We start from the raw sequence: 26967 nt of genomic DNA on the forward strand, positions 1-26967 counted from the left end.
TGAGACAGAGTCTCTCTACATAGCCTCATTATGGCTTATGTGTTTTTTCATTAGAATGTGGATAAAAGCGGTTTATTTCTCTATGTTGATTTTGTATCCACTGCTTTTTGGTGTTGGTAGGTGTTAGTTCCTACAGAAAGACAGGCACATAATGTTATAAATAATTATATTTTTTTGTTTCTTTTGTATTGAGTATATTTCTTTTATCTGTCTTAGGTCTTGTTTAGAATCGTTTTCTGGGATGCTTGAAACAGTAGTATTAGTAACTGGCTTTTAAGGCCAAAAAAAGGTAATTGGTATTCATTTTATTTTTAACTAATCCACAGAAACCATAAAAGTGTTGCGTGTTAATGGAGTGCTATGTTCAGTTGCTAATGTTGAAGTTAGGTGAGCGTATTTATCGCTCTGAATGCCTGTCAGTTCTTTGTGGCGAAATATTTCAGAATCCTTTCTGTCAGCTCTTTGAAATATTTAATGCATTATGATTATCTATAGTTACAGCATATTTTTAAAAACATTTTGTAAATCCAGGAATGGTGGCACATGCCTTTGCTCCCAGCACTTGGGAAGCAGAGATAGCCTGGTCTCTGGGTTTGAGGCCAGCCTGGCTTACATAGTAAGACTCCAAAAACAAAACCATAATGCCTTTTCGAGTTTTAGGACACAGATAGTGAATAGCAAGTAGGTCTTTAAACCCATTTTTAATCACATTCATTTGTCGAGACGAGAGCTCCCTGGCTGCACCAAACTCCAGCCAGCAAGGGTTACCAACCATTTCAGGGATAGTGCCCAGCATCGGTGAGTCGGAAAGGGACGACGGCCCACGTTCAGTGCAGTCACCTCTGCTCGCTCTTTCTATTTTGTAAAGTGAGGGAATTCCAAAACGGAAAAATTGTTGCTTTCTTGCTGAGCAAATATATATATTTAAAACCCTTTGTTTTAGACGTAAAAGCAAGCTCGCTTTGTGTTTTGCTGTGAAATCTTGGACTGGGGCAACTGCTTCTTACCTAATACTTGGCAGTAAGTGGTTGGAGGTGGAGCTGTCGTGACTGCTTCTGCATTAAATAAAAGAACAGAATGATAAAGTTAGAAAGGAATAATCCCACTGCATAAAGCAAACCAAGGAAAGCAAGTGTGCCACCAGAGGGAACTGTCACCGATGAAATCAGAGCAGCACTCTGTGGCTGCCGCTGGTCCAGAGTGAAAAGAGTCTGTGTTGAACTCATCATGTAAGTGAAAAGATCTGTCATTTCCATTCATTCTGTTCATTTAAATTTTCCCCTGGCAGTAACAATTCTCAATTGTAGTTCTTACATTTTCAGGTTTTCATTTTTAACATGCAGAATTTGCTGTGGCAGGAAATGAAGGCCTCTAGTGAGGGCAGATTTGGAAGATTACAGCGCAGGTTTCCTGGGAGTAAATGCCATCATTGCAATGTCCTGTTCATTCCACCCCTGGGCCAAGTCGCTCAGTTAAGGGCCTTAGCATTCAGTCAGTCATTGTATTGAATTCTGTGAAGGGAAAGCTCGTGTGCTTTCCGTGGAGTTTGCTGTGAGGATTAGAAATGGCTTCCGTTCTCAGAATCACAGAAACTGTCTTGCTACATACTATTTTGTCAGAATTAGTTCTATTTACTCTTGATTTTATGATAAATTCTTGAGGGTGCCAGTGCTATTAAGAGGTTATATATATCAGTGGTTTACTGCTTGTGCCAAGCACTGTTCCTAAATGCTCCACAGAAGCTCTCAAAACTGAAGTGGTTTTCAAGTATATAGATCTTGTCTTTTAGATCCCTGTGGCCTACTGAAGTTTTCCCACTTCACAGAGTTGGCCAGTAGGTTAGACATCATCATCCTGCTTCTGTCCTGGTTCAGTGGTTTGGTAGCTTCCAGAAAAGTAAGGAAAGGGCTAAAGATGATTGGATAATGCTAATGAGTGAGGAAGAGGGAAAGGATAGAAGCTCTTGAAAGAAGAGCTTGAATATCCATCCCTCTGTTGACTCCTTCAAATTTGAAAAGGTTCCAGGTCAACACTGGCCTGAATAAAAACTAAGAGTAGTGCTGGTGTTTACTGAGCATGCGCTGTGTCAGGCTCTATGCTAACCACACCCATCCTGGGAGGGTGTTGTGCTTTGCAGAGGAGCTCATAATTAGATTTCTTAAGTATTCATTTCCCCATGCTCATTTAAAACACTGCAACTTGCACAAGATCTCCTTCCATTTACCTAGTCTTGACTCCTTGGCGGCAGATTCCTAAGAAGCCAGCGTACAGATGGTGGATTTCCCTCAGAATGCCACTGGTCACAGTCAGCTGTGGTTCTTTCCCTTTTTGAAGTGTCTGTGGCACACTGTTCTGTATTCAATTACATGAATCTGCAAGTTCTCTGTCAGCCTAGTTAAAGCTTCGTGTTTGTCTGGAGTGGGTTTTGTTTTAGTTTTTGAGATTGGGTGTATTGTTACTCTTACCCTTCTGCAATCAAATATGGACACAACTCAAGGGAGTAGAACTTGATTTTGGCTCCTGGTTTAAAGGGGTACAGTGTGGTTGGGTGTGGTGACATGTTGTAGGAGCTGCAAGCCTCTTCCCACAGCCCGGCTACCAGCCACCTGGCTAGCTTATGCTCCGAAATAACAACACACAAACTGTATTCTTTTAAACACTGCTTAGCCCATTATATCTAGCCTCTTCTCAGCTAACTCTTGCACCCGGACTAGCCCATTTCTAATAATGTGTGTAGCACCCCCAAGGTGCGCTTACCGGGAAGATTCTAGCCTACGTCCATCCTGGGTCGGAGCTTCATCGTGTCTGCCTGGGAGAGGGGAGCATGGCATATGAGCTAACTTCCTCTTCCTCCCAGCATTCTGTTCTGTTTACTCCACCCACCTATGTTCTAACCTATCAGGGCCAAGCAGTTTCTTTATTAATTAACCAATGACCTTCCTCCATCAGTGACACACATCTTTAATCTGTCTCAGCACTTAGGAGGCAGAGGCGGGAGGATCTCTGTGGGTTCCAGGACAGCCTGCTCTACATAATGTGTTCCAGGACAGTCAGGGCTATGTAGAGACATGCTTTAAAAAAAAGCAGAATGAATAAATCCATCGTGGTGGAAGAAACACGGCCGCTGGATTGGCTTAGTCTGTGGTGGTAGGTGCTTGCCACACGACTTGTTATTTATCAGTGGATCATAAAGCAGACAGACTGGAACTGGTTGGGCTATGTAATCTCCTAGTCTTGCCCTTTTAGTCCCACATCTGTCTCTAAAACCCATGTCCAAAAGGTTTCTATTCTGTGAAGAGACGTCATGACCATGGCAACTCCTACAAAGGAAAGCATTTAATTGGGGTGGCTTACAGTTCAGAGGTTTAGTCCACTATCATCATGTCAGGAAACATGGCAGCATGCAGGCAGATATGGTGCTGGAGAAGGAGCAGAGAGTTCTACATCTAGATTGGCAGGCAGCAGGAAGAAAGAGACACTGGACCTAGCCTGAACTTCTGAAACCTCAGAACTCACCCCAGGTGACACACCTCCTCCAACAACTCCACACCTACTCCAACAAGGCCACACCTCCTAATTGTGCCACTTCCTGTGAGCCTATGGAGGCCATTTTTAATCAAACCACCACAGCAATCTCCTAAAATGGTATCTGTTGCTCTCATAAGCAGTTCATACACTGGGGACAAAGGATTCAAAGACTTTTGCTGTAGGGGACAGTTCACATTCAAGCCATGGCACAGGGTTTGCTACTTAGCCTAGGCTGGCCTTGAACTCAATGTCCTCACACCTCAGCCTCTTCAGTGCCAGTATACAAACCTGTTCGGTTTTATTAAATCGTATCTAAGCTCAAGACTGTTATCTTTTTCTTTTGTGTCCCTACAAACCTAAGCACCATGCTAATCAAAGTAAACACTTCTGAAGCAACTGAGTTAATAAATGAATGAGCAGATATTAAATTGATATATTAAATCGAACCAATGATTTTACCCCAATGATTAAGGCTGTCTTCAGCTGAACCTTAGTTAAGTCAGTGAGGACCCCAATGATCCAGGCTTTCTCCAGAGATACCCAGTGATGCAGGCTCTCCAGCGATACCTTAGTTAAGACAGTGAGGACCCCAGTAATGCAGGCTCTCCAGCGATACCTTTGTTAAGACAGTGAGGACCCCAATGATTCAGGCTTTCTCCAGAGATACCTTAGTTAAGACAGTGAGGACCCCAGTAATGCAGGCTCTCCAGCGATACCTTAGTTAAAACAGTGAGGACCCCAGTGATGCAGGCTCTCCAGCGATACCTTAGTTAAGACAGTGAGGACCCCAGTAATGCAGGCTCTCCAGCGATACCTTAGTTAAGACAGTGAGGACCCCAGTGATGCAGGCTCTCCAGCGATACCTTAGTTAAGACAGTGAGGACCCCAGTGATGCAGGCTTTCTCCAGCAATACTTACCTTATTTAAAACGATGATACTTAGTGTATGAAACAGAAGCACATCTGAGTCCGAAGGCTGAGGCAGGTGGACCTCTGTAAGTTTGAGGCTCATCTGGTCTGCATAGTGGCTGCAGCAGGCAGTGGGTCCCAAGACCATGGTGGGCCATGAAGGCAGCCAGTCCCAGGCAAGAGCCCCCAAGTGGCCCATGGGCCACGAAGGGCAAGTGTAACTGCGTAAACGAATGCAGACAGATTGTCAAAATATATATAGCTTTAATGGAGAAATAGACTTACAGAACCACTGTTCCACGGAGACCAGGAAAGCAGAAGCAGCGTCTGGGAGCATGCTTGCCAAATTTATAGGCTAACATTAGCCCGAGGCGAACACACCCCCTAAGGGGCGGGACTTATCCCTACAGGCAGGGAGCCCATGTGGTGGGTGAGAGACCAAGAAGGTAGGCATGTCATGCAGAGGAAGTGGGCATTTATTTAGTGGGTTATGGAGGGGTAAGGGAAAGGGGGAGATGGAGGGAGGGGAGAGGAACCACAGCCACCTCTCTGGGAGAGAGACAGAAGGGAAGATGGAGTCAGTCTGGAAGTGGGAGGAAGATCTGCCTGCCTCAGTGGTGGATGGGGGAGAGAGTGGGCAGGGCTTGTCTCTTAAAGGGACAGGACAGACCATTATACTCAGGCCAACCAGGACTTCATAAAAAGATCCTGTCTCAAACAAACAACCCTAAAAACACACTCCACCAAGTGTCCAAGTGGTGACACCCACACAGGTCACTCTAGTAGTTACTTCCTCATTGCTCAGACCAACTCCCCAGCAGGAAGCCATGTAAGGGAGGAAGGATTTCTTTTGGGCTCTGGTTGAGTGGGTGCCATCCATGGCTGCAGTACTGAGGTGATCTTGGCGCTCCTCACACCATTCATGTTTAGAGCGAGGCTACTTTCCTAGGTTCAACACCCCGGACACACACACGTTCACAGCATGCCCAGACATGTGTCTTCTAAGAGATCTAAACTCAGTCAGGTTGACAAAGTGGATGAGCCATCACAGTTGTGCAGGCCCTGGAGAACACACACACTCGTGAGCCAGTGTGAGTGAGAGAGGCAGGTAGTGTGTGAGCATTACTAGGAGTGGACACAGATCCCCGAGTGGAGAGTTGGATCACACTGTAGTAAAGGTGCCCGTCCTCCCTCCTCACTCCATTGCCCCCTTCTTCCTGTCTCTTCTTTCTCTTTCTTCTCCTTTCTCCCGACCCAAACCCAAGATCTTCCTACGTCAGCCTTCATGCTGTGCTGGGAATATAGGTCTGGCTTGGAGGGTAGTCATTAATCTCTCCCCGACCCACCCCTGCCATACAGGGTTTCTGTACGAGTCCCTGGCTGTCCTGGAACTCACTCCACAGGCGAGACCGACCTTGAACACACAGAGCTCCACCTGCCTCTGCCTCCCAAGTGCTGAGATTAAAGATGTGCTCTGCCACCACCACTTGGCGTCATTAATCTTAAGAACAAAACCATTCTTTTTTTTTTTTGTAAATGATGTAAATTGTTAAAAAAAGTATAAAATGCAACAATATTGCATATTGACCAATATTTTGGTCAATATTTACCTTTTAAAATAGTAGACTCTGTGCTTGTTAAACATTTCAAGTTGTTTCTCCTTATTTTGCAGTTCCTCAGTTTGAAACTGCATGTAGTTATGTGGACGCTACACTTGAGGAGTTTCTGGCCTGGAACTGTGACCATTCTAGTGTCTCTGGACCATTTAAAGATTATGACCATTCCAAATTCTGGGCTTATGCTGACTATAAATATTTTGTCAATCTGTTTGAAGACAAGACAGATGTTTTCCAGGTAAGTGAGTTATACTTTTGGTTTTTGCTTTGTTTTGTTTCTTTCTTTCTTTTTTTTTTTTTTTAAGCTTTGGAGCCTGTCCTGGAACTCGCTCTATCGCCCAGGCTGGCCTCAGACTCACAGATATCTGCCTGCCTCTGCTTCCCGAATGCTGGAATTAAAGACATGTGCCACTACCACCTGGCTGCGTTATATATACTCTTTTTAGTCTTGGTAAGAATTTTCTCCTGAGAGTAATCCTAAATTAGAATTTCACTGGTCCCTTCTTCCTTAACTACCTTTTCTCATATAAGTAATCATGTGAGACCTGACCGTTTGGCCCACACTGACAGATGAGAGGCACTTCCTCCACACCCTTCCACCTTCAAACAATGCCTGTAACATTTAGATTGTACTAGAAGCATAGACTGTATGTAAAACTTTATTTTCCCTTAGCTGCACAGAAATCCTTGTTCTGGCCTTTCTGTGCTGCCCTGGGATGGTCAATACAGGGTTGTTCTTGATTCCTGACGTAACTTAAAGGGAAACTTACACAATGTCCGGAGCCCTTGATGTCCTGCAGATGAAGGAGGATGTTCTCAAATTCCTGCGCTGCAGGCACCCACTTAGGTGGCACCAACCTCGACTTTCAGATGGAGCAGTACATCTACAAAAGGAAAAGTGATGGCATCCACATCATCAATCCTAAGAGGACCTGGGAGAAGCTGTTGCTTGCAGCTCGGGCTATTGTTGCCATTGAGAACCCTGCTGATGTCAGCGTCATCTCCTCCAGGAACACTGGGCAGCCAGCGGTGATGAGGTTTGCTGCCGTCGCTGGAGCCACTCCATTGCTGGCTGTTTTACCCCAGGGACCTTCACTAACCAGATCCAGGCAACCTTCAGGGAGCCACGGCTTCTAGTGGCGACAGATCCCAAGCTGAGCACCAGCCCCTCACAGAGGTGTCCTACATGAACCTGCCCACCATTGTCCTGTGTAACACAGACTCACCTCTGCACTACGTGGACATCGCCATCCCGTGCAACAAGGGAGCTCACTCGGTGGGCCTGATGTGGATGCTGGCCCGGGAAGTACTCCGCATGCGTGGCACTATCTCCGGTGAGCACCCATGGGAGGTTATACCTGATCTTTACTTCTACAGAGACCCAGAGGAGATTGAGAAGGAAGAACAGGCTGCTGCTGAGAAGGCCGTGACCAAGGAGGAATTTCAGAGCGAATGGACTGCACCAGCTCCCGAGTTCACTGCTGCTCAGCCAGAGGTGGCTGAGGTCTGAAGGTGTGCAGGTGCTCTTGGTGCCCAGCCAGCAGTTCCCTACTGAAGACTGGAGTGCCCAGCCAGCCACTGAGGATTGGTCAGCAGCTTCCACAGCACAGGCTACCGAGTGGGTTGGAGCCACCACTGAGTGGTTCTGAGCTCCTCTGCAGACACCTGAGCAAAGGGAAAAAAGAGGGAAGGAAAATAAAGTTCCTACAAGCTGAAAAAGAAAGGAAGGAAGGAAGGAAGGAAGGAAGGAAGGAAGGAAGGAAGGAAGGAAGAAAGAAAGAAAGAAAGAAAGAAAGAAAGAAAAGAAAGAAAAGAAAGAAATCCTTGTTGTGCAGTGAAGAGGAGAGATGGAAGCTGCTCTCCATGCAGATGCCTTGGCCAGGCTGCCTCTGCCTTCAGTGTCTACTCAGGCTGTAGTGTCCTCAGGTAGCTTATGGCCTGAGGCAGAGTTCTGGGCTCCTAATGATGACAGACCCCCTGTGGAAGCAAGACTATGGACGTTCTTTGCGTGTATTTGACACAACTGACAGCAGGGTCTGTAGACTGTCTTGTCCTCTTTCTTCTTCAGTGTATTCTGTCTCAAGCTGTTGGTTTGTTTTGTGGGGTGATCTTGCAAATTCCTTGTTCTGGTTTCTGTTTCACATTAGGTGTGGGGCAATAGGGAGTGGTCCCAGGGAGCTTGTTTGTATGATTGCCTTACCCTAACAGGCCTAGCTGCAGAGTCCAGCACCAGTACTAATCTTCTGTGGAGGGAACTGTTTCCCTTTTAGTCAGACTATTCCCTGCCACAGCCCTCCGCTCCGCTCCCCACCCCTGTCCTTGCCTGCTCTCCTATGACCACACCTGCAGTACACCCCTCTCCTGTGTGTGATGTCAGCTCCCCATGACCACCCCGGCTCTGGACCCCTCTCCTGTGTGTGATGTCAGCTCCCCTATGACCACCCCGGCTCTGGACCCCTCTCCTGTGTGTGATGCTCTCACATTGTCCCTGGTCAACCTGTCTAGGTATTCACATAGTTACTCTAACTACAGATATTTGGTCATTTTCCTTTACTAACCTTTTATTTTATTTTATTTTTTTCGAAACAGGATTTCTCTGTGGCCTTGGAGCCTGCCCTGGAACTAGCTCTTGTAGACCAGGCTGGCCTCGAACTCACAGAGTTCGCCTGTCTCTGCCTCCCGAGTGCTGGGATTAAAGGCATGCGCCACCGCCTGGCCTTTACTAACCTTTTAAAAAGTTAAAAGGGTGTTTTTTTATAAAAGAGGGGAAGATACACCTTTCCCCCATCTTCATTATTTCTTGAGCTCCCCACTTTCCTCCCTCCCCTCTCCTTTGCTTTCCTTTCCTTTCTCTCTTGAGAAGCTCTCACTGTGTAGCCCAGGCTGGCCTTAACCTCACCATCCTCGTCTCCACCTCCTGAGTGTGGGAATCTGGCTGGGCACCCTCATGTGTAAGCGCCTCTGTATTCTCACAGCCATGAAATAAATGGGTAGATTTTGAAAATACTCAGTAAACACTTCCATATCTCAGCACCGTCCACAATCATCTTCTGAGGTAGGTGGATCTTTAACCCTGGAACTCATAGATTTCATAATTAACTTTTAGAGTACTTTGGTCTTCCCATTCCCCTTGGCCACTCGCAGATTGTACTTCCACCTTCTCCCAGCACATCTCAGAAACTCTGTGCAATAATGCTGTTTACCAAGTGCTCACATGGCCTTGGGCCCTATCCTCACAGTGACACTTGATTGCATGATCATCTGTTTTAAGGAAGACAAGGCACAAAAAGGTTGTGTAAACCTTTTCTCAGTAGGGGTCTGTTCAAGTTAGGTGAAGTACATCCAGCCATGCAGAGTCAAGCTCCTGCTACCTTGGCTGCCTCTCACCAAACTTGGTCAGGTGTCTGTCCCTTCCCAGGCATAGCCACCACTGGGTATGTGTATGGCTTGGCCATTACGGATGGTAATAAGCTGGAGTTCTCAGTAAGCCCTTGTAAATCTGGTGATCTTAGCCCAGTGAGTTCATGTCAGTTCATGTTGTAGAAGTTAGTTCTCTTGTAGACAGTCAAGACTGTTAATATTATATTGTTCTTATCTGACAGTTTTCTGGCTACCAACTCTTTAATTGTTATGCCCAGACTTCTTGCCTCCCAAAGAGACCACCAGGGACCCGGGACTTGGATGCAAAGGCAAAGTTTATTGTATGAGCCTAGGCACGGAACTCGTCTGGCACACTCAAGGCAGTGAGGGCAGGAGGAGCTCCCTTCCAGAGATCACAGGACTTTTTGTAGACCATTTTGCAGGACCACCAGTTTTCACCTAATTTGCATACCCAGACCTAATTGAGGACAGCAAATTCCAGAAGCATGATGTCATTATGCAAACGAAGTATGGACATGAGTATATTCTTGGTTGGCCTGTTCTTATCTATCCTTGAGGTACATAGATGAAGCATGCTATGGACATATTTTAATTGGCTAGTTCTTGGCTGTCCTTGAGGCAATGCTCTCCCAGTTGTTCCTGGCTCCTGCAATGGCCCTTGTCACGTATGAAGTGTTTTCCAAAATCATCTAGCCTAAACAGCATGCTTCAGGCAAACAGCGATTAGGTCACTCTGACGCTCACCAGTTTTCCATTTCTCTCACATATGTCGTAGGTACGTAAATTCTTGTTTTGCTTTTAGACATGCAATTTGCTTCGTTACTTAATCATGCTTGTTTTGTTTCAAGCCTTTTTGTATTGACACGAGATAATTGGTAAGGAGATCAAGTGTAGCTTAATCAGTGGGGGCTTCATGTGACTTTGTCTCAAGAAACCAAAAAGTAAAGCAATACAATAGATAGCACAATAAGCCCATTACATGTCAATAACCAATGATATCCTAAGAGAATATGCTTTGAAATTTAATGTGATTAGAAGAGTGGGTTGCTTTCCATTTTCTGCAAGTCATCTTCCTGCCTGGCTGCAGGGCGCAGTTGGAGTCTACTATCTGCTGCAGTATAGCTGTTGCAATTTGTTGGTCTGTTAAGAGATGAAGAAAATCTTGTCTCAGCATATACGGCTGAGAAAGGGGGAAGTATTTAACAATCTTTTCAGACAGTTGGGAATCTTTAAAATATCATACCAAACTTGATGAGGGCTATTTTCTTTTTTGTTGTGATGTTGTTTCATGTTTTTGCTTTTTAAGGCAGGATTTCGCTGTGTAGTCCTAGCTGTTCTGGAATTGGCTCTGTAGACCAGATTGGCCCTGAATTCACAGAGATCCGCCTGCCTCTGCCTCTCGAGTGCTGGGATTAAAGGCGTGCGCCACCACTGTCCAGCAGGCTTTTTTTAAAAAATTCATTAGTTGCAGTATAGACTATGAAATCACAATGAAAGAACTCTTTGTGTTCCTATAATAAAATTCCCTTGCATAATGTCATTCATTGGCTATTAGGAAATGTTGGATTACTGAATTATGTAGCTCTTCCAAATGCTGGTGTGCCCCACAGTGTGCTTGATGTGTTTCATTATTTAAGATCACATTTGTCGGCACCGCACCTTTTTTATGGACAAAGTTTTTGGTACTCAGGAGTTTCTAAAGTCATATAGCTGAAGTGCAGTTTTATTCAACCCAAAATATTTGCTAACCTATCTTGTGATTTTTTTCTTTAATTTCTTGCTTAGTTTATAAGTATAACCTTTTACTAAGCCATGTGGCTAACATAGATAAGAATAATGGGTTAATATAAGTTATAAGAGCTAATACGAAGCCTGAGCTAATGGCCCAATCAGTTTATAACTTAAAAAAATAAGTGTAACCTTTGATTTATAATATTTGTTAGCTTTTCTAACCATCTTTTTGTCATTGATTTCTGACTTGATTTCACTGTGGTCAGAAAATATATCTGGCATTATTTCAATCCTTTCAAATATATGTAAATTTGTTTCATAGCCCAAAGTATGGTCAATGAATGTTACTTGCAAACTTGGATATAATGCATTCTTTTATTGGCTGGGGTACCCTGTGAGTCTCCTTTAAATCAGGCTGAGGTTTAAGGGTCACATCCTTACTGATTTCTGTACATTCATTTTATCTACTATGTAGAGAGGGACACCATTAGTTCTTTTATGTTGGTTAGGTTTTACTTTTTACACTTGACTTTATTAGTGACCTTTTATTGTGATGAAATTAATTCATCTGCTTTGGTGTAGTCCGTTTTCTGATTCAGTTTACCCTGTGTTTGTCTTTGATTGATATTAGCACGAAAAGGAATGTTTCATACGGAATCGAATTTCCATAAAGTCCTAGAACTTACAAACCAATTTATGTGACAGAGTAGGTCGGTGGTTGTCAGAGAATGAGATTTGGAGGGAAACGTGAATTGTGAGGGGCACTGGGGAAGTTTGGACATGGTCAGAATGTTTGTCATCTTGATTATCTTGATGGAGTCTCAAGAATGCAGATAGATCAAGTTCATCAGTCAGATGCTTTAAATATATGGTGTTTGCTGTACATCGATCATACATCAATAACACCTTTAAGAAGAATATAATACTTGGGGCTGGAGAGAGGGTTCAGCAGTTAAAAGCACTGGCTGCTTATCCAGAGGAGCCAAGCTTGATTTAACAACCACCTGTAATTGTAGTTCCAGTGGAATCTGATGCCCTCTTCCTGCCTTGGTGGGTATCAGGCATACACTGTGGTTCACAGGCATACATACAGGTAAAACATGCATACACATAAAATAAAGATAAGACTCAATAATGCAACACTACTAGTATATTTTAACTGTACTACCTGACACTATCAGTTTTATTCACTGCTGCCTATACACAACCAGTGCAAGTATCAACACAGTGAAATAGGCAAGAAGCAATTTAGTAACATTGTGAAGATAGTTTTGACCTCCCAGATCCTCAGAAGGGCCAGAGGAGAGAGTTGCTTGAGTCCAGCATTGCTTCTATAATCATTCTGTTCTTCTGACACTCTCTCTTCTAGTTCTAAAATAAATTCTTATGAATTGGAGACTCTTCAAGTCATGTTTACTATTAAATACCGAAGCATATTTGTTGTATTCATAAACACTGAATAACTTGAAAATATGTCAGGGTAGCATTTAAGTCCCTTCCCAGAACCCTAGCCCAACCACTTGGTCTACATGAGCCGCCACCTGGCCTCCCCATTGACTGCTGGGCAGTCCATGTTCTCGCCCACCTTCTGACCTTTGCTCAGACCCTCTAAGTTTTGCCTAAGAAGTTCTACTTGGGGCTGGCTCAGATTCAGCATTGGGTGTGAGACCTCAGCCACTTCAGCACACATCCCCAGCCAGCATTCCTTTATGTCCTATTCGGACCAGTATTTCATAAAATTGTGTCTTGATCCTCTAACAGCACAGGCTGTGTTCTTTACTCTTCTCCTCAGAACTGCTGACATAGTACTGAATATATAGTAGGTATTTGAATGATTACATAGTCCCTTAATCTTTACTACCCTTTAAAGAATATTTGTACTTAAACCCCTGGCTATATCCTTGTCATATGTTCTGCGGCTTCTAGTTAACCAAGTGTAACATCTGTCATTTTTGATAAGCATTTCTACCTCTCATCAGCCTTCTTCTCGGTTTTTAAGTTTTAACTTACAACCTCTGTTTACAGTTTCTATATACTTCATCTTTTCTTCCATAAAGATTAATTCTCTGTTAGATGTACAATATTTATAGATTGACAAATAAACTGACAACTGTACTGGTATAATTGGAAAATACTTGGCAGTCTTGCAGATGGCCTGAAATTATTATTTTGATACTCACCTGACTTTTGTGAGTGACAAAATGAGTCTCTCTGGCTTCTAGTTCCCCGCCCATGCCATTCAATCAACCCAGCACCTGAGCGCTGTGTCTCTACTGCCCTGGGAAGATAGCGAAGTTGTGAGAAACATTACCTTTATCTCTTGTAGTTGTTGATAAGCATTCTTCAAGTTGAGACTGTGAAGAATCAGCATATAATAAAAGGGATTGTGTCCCCCAAGAATGTTTTTCTGGTAGATTCTATTTCACATTGTGATTGAGGTCAGCTCAGGAGAATCGGGAGCCTCATTAAGTTGCCAGGACATAGAATCTGCAAAAGTAATAACTGGAAGATTAGTTCAGCCTGTTGGACTTTGTGACCTAGCTGTGGGGATGTGTTGGAATGAAAGCAGGTGTTCTGGAAGTGATTAAAGGCGTCTCAGACAGGGTGCTTCCTTGTGAGACAGATTGGCACCTCAGAATTTACGTGATTAAAAAACAGAAAATAGAATTTAGGTATTTACCCAGTAGATAGAGACTTAATGCCCTTTTCTGTTTCTGTACCTGCTGGTCTTTTTCCTGAGGAAAAAAGAGATTTTAAGATCTGTATATTAATGATAGTTAACAATCTTGTGGTTTTTTCAGAATTCCAGTTTTATCGCTCGTGACCAGCTTTTTTTTTATTCAGATGTAAGTTCATTGTGGAATTATGTAATTGGTTTTTCTGTATTGTGACCTGTGGATGGAAAATAACTAGAGTGAGACAGCGACACTAAGGGGTGGCAGAAGGAACAAATCCTCGGTTTTTCTTTAGTGTTTTTGTTGTTGTTGATAGTGAAGTTAAAACTGTAAAAATATGGACAGCAGTTTTAAAATGAAGCAATAGTTATTGAATTCATTCATTGGGACAGGTTTAAGAGCTGTGGGCATGGTGGCTTTTAATCCTAGCAGAGACTGGCAAACAGGTGGATCTGAGTTTTAGGCCAGCCTGGTCTAAAGAGTGAGTACCAGGACAACCAGGGCTACACAAAAAAACCTGTCTTTAAAAACAAAAAGCAAAATACTTAAAAAAAAATAATCTGGAAACAGATCCGGGAGCTCCTAGGAGTAGCCCAGCAGTTTTTCAAAAGTGCTGTGTCACCACCATAGGTATTGGAGAAGTCACCTTAGTGAGAGACTGAGCCGTCATGGCACTTGTCCTGGCTAGTTTTTATGTCAACTTGATACAACCTCGGGTCATCTGAGAGGAGGAAACCTCAGTTGAGAAAATGTCTCTATAAGATGGGGCTGGAGAGATGGCTCAGAGGTTAAGAGCACTGGCTGCTCTTCCAGAGGCCCTGAGTTCAATTCCCAGCAACCACATGGTGGCTCACAACCATCTCTACTGAGATCTGGCGCCCTCCTCTGGCGTGCAGGCATACATCAAGGCAGAATGTTGTATACATAATAAATTAAAAAAAAAAAGATTGGGCTCTGGGGTGCATTTTCTTGCTTAACGATTGATATGGGAGGGCCACTGGCATTGTGGGCGGGGCTGCCATTGGGCTGGTGACCCTGGAGTTTACAAAAGCAGGCTGAGAAGCAAGCCCTGAGGAGCACCTGTGCTTCCTTGGTGCTGGTCCTGGTCCTGGTGTATTGTCGGGTGAAATAACCCTTTCCTCCCCAGGTTGCTTTGGTCATGTTCTATCGCAGCGGTGGAAGCCCTAAGACAGGGCTCTAAAGCCTGGCCAGAGAGATGGGACCAGAGTGTGGTCTGCCTGAATTCAGTGCACCTCCTAATTTATTATCTTGTCACTTAAATATAGGGAATAGTTGAGGAATGCAGGACACTGTCAAGAATATTGAGGCATACTTTCTTATGTTTTACTGTAGTTTAAAGTCTCTGTTGTTTAACGTATTGAGGACCCTTTTGTTTGCTTGCTTTCGCCGTTTGAGACAGGGTTTCTGAACATCTGTCCTGAAATGCACTGTATAGACCATGCTGGCCTTGAACTTACAGAGATCTGCCTGCCTTTGCCTCCCTATGGGGGACCTTTATAAAAAAAAATGTGTGTACAGTCTCTCTCTCTCTCTCTCTCTCCCCCCCCCCCCCCAACACACACACTCTTTCCCCAAACCTCTCTAATTTGTACCATACTCCTATTAAATTCAATTTCTTCCCACATGCATGATTTTTTGTTTGGGGAGAAGTTGTGTTTTCTGAGCCCCACTGAATTTAAACAGAATCATCTGTGTGAATGTGGGTTTGGAGCTATCCATCAGTCTGGTGGGCTCCTTAGCAGGAAAAAACATGATAAAAATAAGGCCTGCCTGTCCCTCACAGTCCTCAGAGTTCTGAAACAAAGTGAGCGTTGATAGTTCTAAATAGGATATTTATACTACCACATCTAAGGCTCAGGCGTCATCATGGGGTAGGGACCATTTTAATTAAGAAAGGTAAGGCAGAAAGATCACAGTGAGCTAAAGTGCCTGCTGCCAAGTCTGATGACCTGCGTTTGATCCCCAGAACCCACATGGTGGAGCGAGAGAACTGATTCCCACAAATTGTTCTCTGTCCTTCACAAGTGTGCCATGACACACACCATAAAATTTTAAAAAAAGATGAAGGAATTTTCAGTGTAGATTCTCATTGTTGGTATATGTATCTAGAAGAATCCAGTTGCCAAATATTGTTACTTTGGCCTGGATGTAGAAACAGAGGACTGCATACCCCGGAGAAGGAGAGAGACAGCTTTGAGGAGTAACAGAAGGATGATGGACCTTTGCTGTGGCTATGATAAGCAGGGCCATCCAAAGAGACAGAAGATTGGTATCTGTCCTTCTTCTCTGTTTTAAACCAAGATCGTTTTCGTTGGCCAAGCTGTTTGTAATTTGTTCTATCTTATATTAACTTTAAGCCAAACTTTAAAGCTATAATTGACTTCATTCTTTCAAAACCCACCAGGTGACCATAGCAAAACATTCTACTTAATTTTTTCCTAAGTAACCCCATTCCTTTAAAAAAAATGGTTGATATTATATCACATCATTTCCCCCTTCCCTTTTCTCTCTCCAACCCCACCCTCATACCCTTCCTTTCTCTTCAAATTCATAGCCTCTTTTTCTTTAATTGTGCTACATATGTATGTATGTGTCTTCAACAGTAGGGATTTCCCTTCTGCCTCTGGGGGTACAACCAAGAGCAGTAGCAACAGCTTCTAATGTCTGGGGAGCTCCTAGACACCCCTGACCAACCTACTGTTTCATCACTTAAATAAATGTTTTTTTCTAGTCTTCCTCAAAACCATCCATTGAATGTCTTTTTAAAATCTTATCTCTTTGAATAAAGTTGTTAATGTTTCCCCTCAAATTAGGAGAATTTAGACTGTAGATAGTGTGGTGTTTTGCTTTGTTTTGTTTTGTTTTTTGAGGTGGTAGCATTCATGTGAGTATTCTGCCAATTAAAGTATTTTTGTTTCATTCTTTTAAAAAATCAAAAAAAATTAATGATGAAAGAATGCACCTACATTTGCATGCGTGTGTCCCTGGCTGTTTTTCTTTTCTGGCTTATGAGTGGTCAGGACCTGCCTCAGCAGCTTTCTCGGGGGGCCCTGGTGTGGAACAGTGTGCTGTCTTTATCATACTTATGAAGTCATGGCTCGGGGCAGGTAGCAGAATCACTCCCTATGAATGACTGTTCCAAAAGCCATCCTGTGGCCCTCCTACTCGAGACTGGTGTAGTAGGAATGAACTAAGGCTCTAGTGTGGGTTGCTTTCAATGACTGAGCTCACCCATAAGGCTTCTTTCATGTGGCCATGGAAGTGGAAAAGGGTAATAAAGTGCCTACGCCCACAGATACTGTCTCTGCTTAAAGGCCTGTGGCCTTCTGAGTTAACCTCCATGACATTCCACTGCCTGCAGCACTTTGACCACAGGTAGCTACAGAATTATGTCTGTCATTTATTGTCTGTCTCTAACAGGTGTAGGAGCCACACCTGGTGGGCCTGGTGTAGTCACTGATTGGCCACAAGCTTCCAAAAACAGTTCCTGACATGTTATAAACAGAAAATATTTGTTGAATGATTGCTACTGCTGAAGTCACTCAGATATTATTGGTTGAGATGTTTCTCATACTACCCTGAAAACCTAGCCCCTCCCATCTCTAGCATTTTCTGTAAGAAAATATAAACACTAAGAACAGTTTTTTAAAAAGTAAACATTGAACCACCGTAGAGGACGGTCAGTTCCTGATGAACTATACTTATTTTCAAACAGGAGGTGATGTGGTCTGACGACGGTCAGTTCCTGATGAACTATACTTATTTTCAAACAGGAGGTGATGTGGTCTGACTTTGGGTTTCCTGGAAGAAATGGACAGGAAAGTACATTGTGGATCGGCTCCCTGGGAGCCCATACTCCCTGTCATCTGGACTCCTATGGTTGCAACTTAGTATTCCAGGTACAAGGAAGGTAAGGTGTGTGCATGTGTGGGTGTCCAATCTTATACGTCTGCACACACAAGACTGAAGAAGAAAAGGGAAAGGAGGTGGGGTGAGATAGTAGCCCATCCCCATCCACCACCCTTGTGACCAAGGCCCTCCTCCCTTCACCGCTGTGCTGTTTCCTTCCACGTGAAGTGAGGGCACAGGAAATGACTTCCCTGCGTCTCAGCCATGATCGGTTTCTCTCACAGGTCCCATCTTGCTAGGCACCTTTCTGCTAAGCTTTACTACCTGGGAGTGTTCACATTCCACTCCCTCCACCTCTCAAATGAGTTAGAACAGAGCAGTGTGTTGAAAGAAAGAGGCTTCACCGTGGCCTTAGAGATGCTGGCAGATGCCGGGAAGCCTGGGTCACATGGTTTTTATGGCCCACTTTGACTTTGGTTTGTGAGTCTGTGTCTGCCTACTCAGCCAGGGCAGTGTGGTAATTAGATGAACTTTTGTCTCCACCTGACTAAGCGGCAGAACAGAGTGGCCAGCACCTGATAACCCTGGGATTGACAACCTGGAGGATATACTTAGGTAGCATGAGTGCAGCCGTATTTCCCCTAATATGTGGGCCCCAAACTTCCCTTCTGGTTCTTTGTGACATTTGCAGGGCATCTCATAGAAAAAGCCAGAAATGGCCACAAATAAATTCCCAGCATCACTGGACACAAATGATGAATGGACCTGAGAGAAATAGTCTGTGTTTGGAGGGGTGGATACTTGTCAGCTGGGAAGCTATGCAGGGGCTGAGCAGTTCCCTCTTGGTCCATCACGTCCTTGCTAAAGGCTAACCTCTGGGTGCACTGTTGTATATGGGGAGTCAGCAGGGAGTCCTGTATCAGTTTCTCTGCCCTTTTGCAGGTAAGAGTTTGGGAGCTGAAATGGGATACGATAGAACATCATTTTAAATTGCTGCTTCTGTGTGCTCTGAATTGGGAAGGAAGACAGAAAAATCCAGGTTTTTCTTTGATAAAAAATACAGCTTCACTGTAACTGTCTAACAGCAGCAGATTTTCCATTTTAATTTTACTCTGATGACATTAAATGGTTTAGTAAACATCTATTGGGTGTCCATCAACTTCTTTGTGTTAAGATAAGTACAGAGGAGGCCAGGACTCTGCCCTGAGAGTGTTCCCATCTGCGGTGCCTCCCGGCCCACAGAGAGTGGAAGAGGGAGAGCGTTTGCTCTTGAAGGAGGCTTCAGAGCATTGGAACTGAAAGATGGAAGAGGCGGGTCTTCTGCGGGAAGGATCAGCTGATGTGTGTAGTGGCCTTTGAAACAGGGTCCATGTCTATATCACTCAGATGGAAGGGATACCGGGTACCCTGAAAGTTGGGGCTGTACAGAGGATCCTGTGTAAATTGTGAACTAGGAACCATAGGACTGGGCAGAAAAGTCAGGGGGAGCATAAAGGTCGCAGCTAGACACCCCAATTTTCCACCCCTTCCATGTACAGAACCGGGGGAGGCTTTTGAGCAGGGAATGGCATGGTGATGCAGTTCTCCACTAGAAGAACGTGCACGATTTAAGGTGTGGAGCCAAGCAAAGCAGATGGAAAGCTTGGTTGTGATGACTATTCCCCTGGGAGATGCTGCTGTAATATAGGAGACGGAACCACAATGTGGAGAAGCCAAGACATGTGTGTTCTGGACACTGAGCAGACATGGATCTCTCTACCACTACTTTGGAAATGAAGTTGACAGTCTCTTCAGAGTCCATCCAAAATTAGCTTCTGAGCATACCAAGTAACCAAAGATGGCCTCCACACTAGCAACAGGTGCTGTGGAGTTGAACAGCCCTACCTGGAGAGGGCGTCAGTCAGGCATCTGATCTTCAACAGTTCTCCCCGGTAGCTGTGTGACGGTAGGCTGCCCTAGAATTCCAGAAGTCAAGCACTTCACTGTTGCTGTGAACCCTGCAGAGTTCCAAAGTGAAATAAGACTTTAGTATGTATTTGGTATTGGACATGGCAGCCAGCACCTCCCTGTTGAGAACGGGCTGATGGTACCGGGGAGACACACAGGAGGGCCTTATGACTTTTCCTCAGATAGAATTTTAAGAAAAAGATTTATTACCCCCATTCCTAAAAAGCTCCAGGTTATAAAACAATTGTCTCTTTTTAAAAGATCCTCAGTTATACTACTTTTGGGTTATGTGGCATTTTTATGAGTTTCTCATTTTTCATTGATCACCATAACATGTCTAACTTCCAGACAGGAGAAGTCCAGAAGCTATTTGCTGTAGAGAGCTTTGGGGGCGTTATTCAGGATAATATTAGCGTACAGACATTTGCAGGGCTGGGGAGATGGCTCAGCTGGTAAACTGCCGCTGCAAGAACAGGATGGTCTAAGTTCAGTACCCAGCACTGCGTAAAAGGCCTGGCGTGGTACACGTCTGTAACTCAGGAGCTGAGCGAGGCAGAGACAGGAGGACCCGGGGGCTGACTGGCCACACAGGCTCTCCAGTCTGAGCTCTGGGTTCAGAGGGAGCTCCTGTCTCAAAAAGTAAGGTGGCAGGCCTTTGTGATGACAAGGGCTGTTAATCTCAGCACTCACAGGTAGAGACAAGAGGATCTTTAAGAGTTTGAGGTCAGCATGGTCTCCATAGCAAGTCCAGGACAGCCAATGAGGTTACATAATGCAAACATGTCTCAAAAGACCAGGAAAAAAAGTTGAGGCAATGCATGATGAGGAAGACAGCATTGTCAGCCTCTTGCCTCCACACGCATGCACAATCATCCGTATGACACATACAAACACACATCGCACACACATGTACACAAAAAATAAAGTTAATAAAAAAGAATACAGAAAGGATAAAGATTATTCTGGTTAGCATCAGGGTCAGGAGTGAAAGCAGTGGTAAGGAATCAAGCTTTGATATAAGATGCAAACAAGGAGAGAGAAGCTATCCCTGCCACGAGAGGGCTGCCTCAGACGGGCATGAGAAACCACTGGAAAGCTGCCTTCCACCAGACATCTGCAGGGGATCAGCTGTGAGTGAGAGGACAGGTGACCACTGTGGTGGCGCCTGTGTTTTTGTAGGAACTGAATTTAAATTAGTAAGATCAGACATTGATTGGGCTGCTACCTTCCTATGTGTTTTGTCTCAAGTTGAGAGTTTTAACCGGTTATCTTATTTTCTCCTTAGGAAAAGATGGCATCTCTTTCCTCCTGAAGATACGCCTTCCCTTTATCCAACCAGAATTCCTTACGAAGAGTCTAGTGTGTTCAGTAAAATCAATGTTGTCAACCCTGACTTAAAGCGTTTTCCTCGGTTCCAGAAAGCTCGGAGACATACGGTCACGCTGAGCCCAGGACAGGTAATGGGGCTTTAAACATGGATGACCTGTCAGTGAACACCATAGCCTGGTGACTGTACTTCTTCCCCATCTATGGGCTTGAGACCCACAGCTCTGCCCTGGAGAGATGGGAAGAAGGAGCACAGCTCCTCCTGCTGGTAAAGAGGAGAATGGGCCTTGAGGAAGCCATTCTTATTACCCAGGTGAAGAGATCACGCCAGGGTGTGGGTACTAGGATGTTTATTCCCAGTTGATACCTGTTCTGGTGACAGTGAGCACCAGCTGCAGTGCACCCAGGCCTTCAGAGGTGGACTGAGGATGATCTTTGGTTTCTAGCAAGAATGGCCGACTGCTTCTGAGTCACTTCTGAAAAGACTCTTATTTCCCATTGCCACCTTGTGGGGAAAATTCCCTCTACGACACTGGCTCCTGCTGCCCCAGTTTCTTACCATCTGGAAGGTTTTCTTGGTCTCACAGAGAATCCATTCCCCCTCCCCATCACCCTTATCCAGTCTTCCCTCCATTGCTCCCTCCTTGCTAGCTCTTCTCCTGCCCTCTTCACACATGTCTTACCAGTTCACACATGTCCAACCAGTTCACACATGTCCAACCAGTTCACACATGTACTGCCAGATGGACCTGGTCCACTTGCTTCAATCTCTGGACAGGACACTGCCCTTCATGCCTCCTCCTCCAGCCCCCGACTATTACTACTTTACATTGTACCCATGAATTTTCCTATTCTGGGCATTACACATGCATCCATACATGCGGAACGAGTTTTCAAGGCAGAACAATTCCTGATTATGTAGATGTGCCACGAGCTGCTGTGAACGGGGGCTGCTGCCGTGAGCATTGTGCAAGGTTCATGGGTGTTTATGACAGGCCATGCCTGCCCATGATCTGAAAGTCTGCTCGCTGTGTTCCTCCTCCAGCAGCCCCCCCCCCCCATTGTAACTCAGGGAGCTTTTCTAGCAGGTAAAGGAAGCCACAGTGCATGTTGCCGTCCGTCAGAATGTGCACAGCTTCTGCAGTGGGGAAGAGGAAGAGCTGGGATTCCAAAGCCTTTACTAAAGTTTAGATGTCAACAGAGAAGTCACACGACTAAGAAGAACAGAAAGCCACCAGCATCCTGTGTGGCCTCTGAGCTCACCAGTCAGAGGAGGAACACAGGAGACAGCTGGGTTTCTTCCTCCCCTTCGCTCTGTTCCCTTGGATTCATTGTCTCTTATCCTTTATCAGTCTCAGTTAGAGTGAGAAATGCCCTGTTCTCGTGTTAACTACTATTTATTTGGTTTTCAGGTTCTGTTTGTTCCCAGACACTGGTGGCATTATGTGGAATCCATTGATCCTGTCACTGTCAGTATAAACTCCTGGATTGAGCTGGTACTTTTTCTTGTTGTCCTTTAAATGTAAAAAGAAAAAAAGAAAGAAAGAAAGAAAGAAAGAAAGAAAGAAAGAAAGAGGAAATCCCCGGGATAAGAAAAGCCTGTGTGACCAGGATGATTTTGTTTGTATGTTCTCTTATTTTCTTGAGTTGGTTGTGTTTGTGTGAGATGGGGTATCTCCACAATAGCCTCAAACTCACAGTCCTCCTGCCTCAGTCTCCCTAATGCTGGGATGTGACACATGCTACTGTGCCCAGCTACTCCCTGAGAGGACATACAGTGGCCTTGACATTGATGGCTCCCTTGAGTGGTATCAGGACAGTCATGATAGACCTGGTGGGGTCTGCATGCATGTCTAACACTGCTGGTTCCATCCCACACCATCGCAGAGGGATATGTCTGTTTCTTGGTTCAGGGTCCTCAGTTCTAACCTTGACTTAAACATTGTCTCAAGTAGAACCATGCAGCACTGTATTCTTAGCAGTCATTTCTGCCAGGAGCCTTTCCCAGTAACAGCTTCCTCCTGGTTCCCTGTTGTATCTGACAGCACAATAGCCATCAGGCTCCAGTCTGACATTTACCCGACACTCCAGTTGTGTCTGCGCTGCCTTTAACTGCAGTCTTTGATTGCATCTTTAGAAATCCGGTTGCACATCTGCCCTCCTTAACCTGAAGCCTGACATTTCTCTGATGTCTTTGGCAGCTGCATCCTCCCCTTGGTAAGGTGTTTCCCTTGGTTCTGGGAAGGGCTTTGGAGTAGGTGTATCATGAGAATTACTGGAACAGGAAGCAAGCTGTACTTAAGAGCTGAGGGGAGAGAGGACACACAGTCCCTGGGGCTTAGGTGAGGAGTGTGCAGGGAGGTAGCAGCCTCACAGTCGGAAAGTGCTTGGAGCTGCTGCTGGAGCAAATGTAAGATGGAGGCCACTGCAGGAATCACTTGCCATTCCCCGTGTCCCCAGCAGATGGCTCACACCACACATGTTCACTTTCCGCACTTAGAAAACAGTGATTGTAACTGAGCCCAGCTCAGCAGCCTAGTGGTGAAGTTAGCACTGCTAACTCCTTCTGATGTTCCTGTCCTGAGTCTTTAAACAGGAGCTGGCAGGCTCTAGGTGGGCGCAGGTGGCACAGTATCTACCCTTCTCGGTTTCACTGTTGAAATGCAGATTCTTCCTTACACGCTCTGCGGTAAAGTGTGTTGTCAGATATTTCTAGTAGTGCCTTTATTCAATTTTTGCATCAGTATTTTATTTCAACTTAGCTTAGAATTTTTTTTTAATTTTAAAGATTTCCCCTCATTCTTTGATTTTTTTTTCCTTTGAAATGCCTTTGTATTATATCTTTACATATAAGAGAGTGTATATACAACATATTTGTAAGATTAAAGATAATATAGTATCAAGGGCTGGAGCAGTGGCTCAGCAGTCAGCAGCATGTAGGACTCTTTCAGAGACCCAGAGTTCAGTTCCTAGCACCCATATCAAGTGACCGATAACTATTTATTAACTTCAACTCCAGAGGATCCAACACCCTCTTCTGGCCCCTACAGATACTGCACAAATACACGCATGTGCACGCGTTCACACACACACACACCCCGTACCTAAATAAGACAAAAATAAATCTGTTTTTAAAAGATAATATAGCATCAGTGAATCCACTCACTACCTAATAACTCCAAACTAGAACACTGATAACTGTATCTGTATCCTGTCCCTTCCCAGCCCTCCTTCAGGCTACTCATACGTTTTCATGCTCTTGCTTAAAAAGAAAATTTAGTTGTGTTGTCTATGTACATCCATCCACATAGCTACCGGTACCCTGTCTGGAGAGCTCTGGCAAACCATGTGACCCGTTGTTCCATGGACGTTTTCTGGGACGGTCTAACTGCTCACCTGCTTACTGAGTTCTGTTGGAGTCCTGACACAGAATCCTTCTCAGCCTTTTGTTCTTGGTGCTGACAACTGAGTGACTGAGGAGCGCCCCCCCCCCCATCTGCTATGTAATCTTCCCCTAACGTCAGCACTGACTGTGATGCCAACTGCATCTCGGGATTTCCCACGATGTCATCTAGACTTGTGTTGACTGAACACCTGGGCATCAAGGCCTAGCCAGCTTGACCCCAAAATTATCCATCCCCCCAGAACATCCCATGTTGCTTCTCTGTTTCCCCTATTAGTTCCCAGCCCACTTCCCAGGGTCCTGCACCATTTCCCCTGCCCATCAGCCATTGTAGACTGAGTTCCTCACCTCCTCACCACACCTGTGGGATCTGTTGTTTGTTATAGCCACGTCGGCGTGAAGTGAGGTCTCACTGTGGGGATTTCCTTGATAAGTTCAGTACTGTGTTTCTCAGGCTTGACTGCTGTTAGTACAACTTTTCCTATCTTCCTGTGGACTGTTGGTCTCTTGCATCAAGGTACTGCTGAGTAGTTGTTCCTGGCTGTTCTGCTGGTGGATAACTGAATGGTTTGCAGTTTTTTGTGTTCATGAACAGAATCTTTCTTGTACATATTTCTGACATACATGTGCAAGAGTTTCTCCAGAGGTGGTGTACAGACATGGAGTGGTGGCTGGTCTGTGGGTGCACAGGACTCTAGGCGATCAGACGATGCCAGTGTGTTTCCAAGTGTCCCTCACAATGCTCATTCCTATCGTTAGTGAGGCTGTGGCTGTGAGTCTGTTTCCTCAGCACAGGTAAATCAGACTGTCTTCTGAGAGTGTCAGTGTGATTTTCCTGACGGTCAGCTGTTTTCAGGCATCTCTCAGTCAGATATTCTTCTTATTAAAATGTCTATCTTCGTGTCTGTTCCCATTTACAAAATTATTAATATGTGCACAATCCTTGTGGGTTCTATATGCTGAGCTCTTTTTAGTTATGTATATTAAAGGCATCTGGTTTAAGTGATTTTTCTTGCTCTGTTTTTTAAGGAATAGAAGTTGTTGGTTTTAATTCTATTCATCAGTAATGCTGCATGATATACCTCTTGTTTATTAAGAAGCTGTGTTTAGATGTTTACCCACTTTTTGTTTATTTTCTGAAACAGTTTCCCTGTACCCCAAACTGGCCTCAGATGGGCCTGCAGTCTATCAGCATGTCCTGGAGATATCAGACACCAGACTCCAAGGGATCCCCCATCTTAACCTGTAGGCTTGCATCACCGTGCCCAACCTCTCCCTACCCCATCCCCACATTGGGGAATCTGGTCCTGGCCCCTATGGGGCAGGTATGTGTTCTACTCCTGTGTGACAACCTAACCACAGCCCAGCCGCCCTATTCCCCATGATTTGCTTGTAAACTCCATAAAAGTCATTACTCCATGTGCTTAATACTTTTAAACAATTGGACATACCAAGGAGTGGGAAAGATTAGGAAAACATTATCTAAGGTCATTTGTACACAAGGCCTGTGTCTTCTAAAAAAAAAAAAAAAACCAAATCATTCCTAATTTTGGCGCACTGTCTGCCCTAGACTCTAGTAGATGGCAGATGATAATGAACACACGGGAGTTCTGGTGCTCCCAGCAGCACACTGGTTCCTTCTGTGACAAAGTTGGCATCAGTGGGGGAACAGAGCATACAACTAAAAGAGACTCTGAAATTGTGAGGTACAGAGATGAATAACAAAATGGTGGTTTTCTCATTTTAATTTGGTAATTTTAATGTTTTATCTCATCTTAGGAAGAGGACCACCTAGCGCGGGTGGAAGAGGCAATCACCCGCATGCTCGTGTGTGCCCTGAAGACTGCAGAGGATCCGCACCACCCTAGAGCCTGGCTGAACCCCACTGAGGTAGGATGGCCAGGTTTCCATCCTGGCTCTTGGATTTTGATGGTGAATCAATCAGGACAGAGTGTTGGTTTCCACTATAGCTCAGTGCGGTCTGAAGGGCTATTCTTCTTCTTAGGTTGAAGAAACATCTCATGAAGTGAATTGCTGCTACTTAAATGATGCTGTTTGTGCTTTTTTTGCTCACTGTGGAAAAGCTAAAGAAGTAGAAATGCAGGCACTGAGAGCAAATGGGGAGAACTGGAGGAAGGAAGAGCCAACGGGGCAGGATCACATGGAAGCGGAACAGGCACACAGACAGAGCTTTACAGCGCGGACTGAGAAACAGGAGGTCACGTGTCTGTTTGGCCCAGATCTGGTCCCTGTGACACCCGCATCAGACGATCCGCCTTCAGAGAAAGGAGGCGCATTGGAAAATGACAGCAAAGAATGTATCGACAGAGATGGAGAACACGCCGCAGAACTGTCCTGTGCCAGGGGAGGGGCAAGCGCAGTGGCGGGGCAGGCCGCCTCAAGGTGCCCCGTGGCACCATCTCGGACATCTGTGTCCACAGATGACTTGCTGGACTGCCTAGTGAATCCACAAGTGACTAGGTTAGTGGCCCAGCTTTTGATACAAGGAAAAAGTTTGTGATTCTAATAGATTATTTGATTATTTTTTAATAAAATTTTAAAATGTAATTTTAGAACTAGTA

General features: G+C 44.8%; 1 protein-coding gene and 1 pseudogene across 1 annotated transcript in view; both read left to right on the plus strand.

Annotated features, from left to right (window-relative positions):
* Hspbap1 (HSPB1 associated protein 1) overlaps positions 1–26967 on the plus strand; it is a 55075-nt gene extending 28108 nt beyond the window's left edge. Inside the window, exons 3-8 of the mRNA XM_050159781.1 lie at positions 6109–6290; positions 17634–17770; positions 20942–21113; positions 22395–22478; positions 26165–26275; positions 26391–26967. Coding sequence (XP_050015738.1) covers positions 6109–6290; positions 17634–17770; positions 20942–21113; positions 22395–22478; positions 26165–26275; positions 26391–26906 — 1202 coding nt within the window. The 3' untranslated portion in view covers positions 26907–26967. The remainder of the gene's footprint in view (positions 1–6108; positions 6291–17633; positions 17771–20941; positions 21114–22394; positions 22479–26164; positions 26276–26390) is intronic.
* LOC126512174 (40S ribosomal protein SA-like) lies at positions 6499–7739 on the plus strand (annotated as a pseudogene).

This window comes from Alexandromys fortis, unplaced genomic scaffold (genome assembly GCF_014885135.2).
Source record: "Alexandromys fortis isolate MF-2015 unplaced genomic scaffold, M_Fortis_MF-2015_v1.1 scaffold_119, whole genome shotgun sequence".
Lineage (NCBI taxonomy): Eukaryota > Metazoa > Chordata > Mammalia > Rodentia > Cricetidae > Alexandromys > Alexandromys fortis.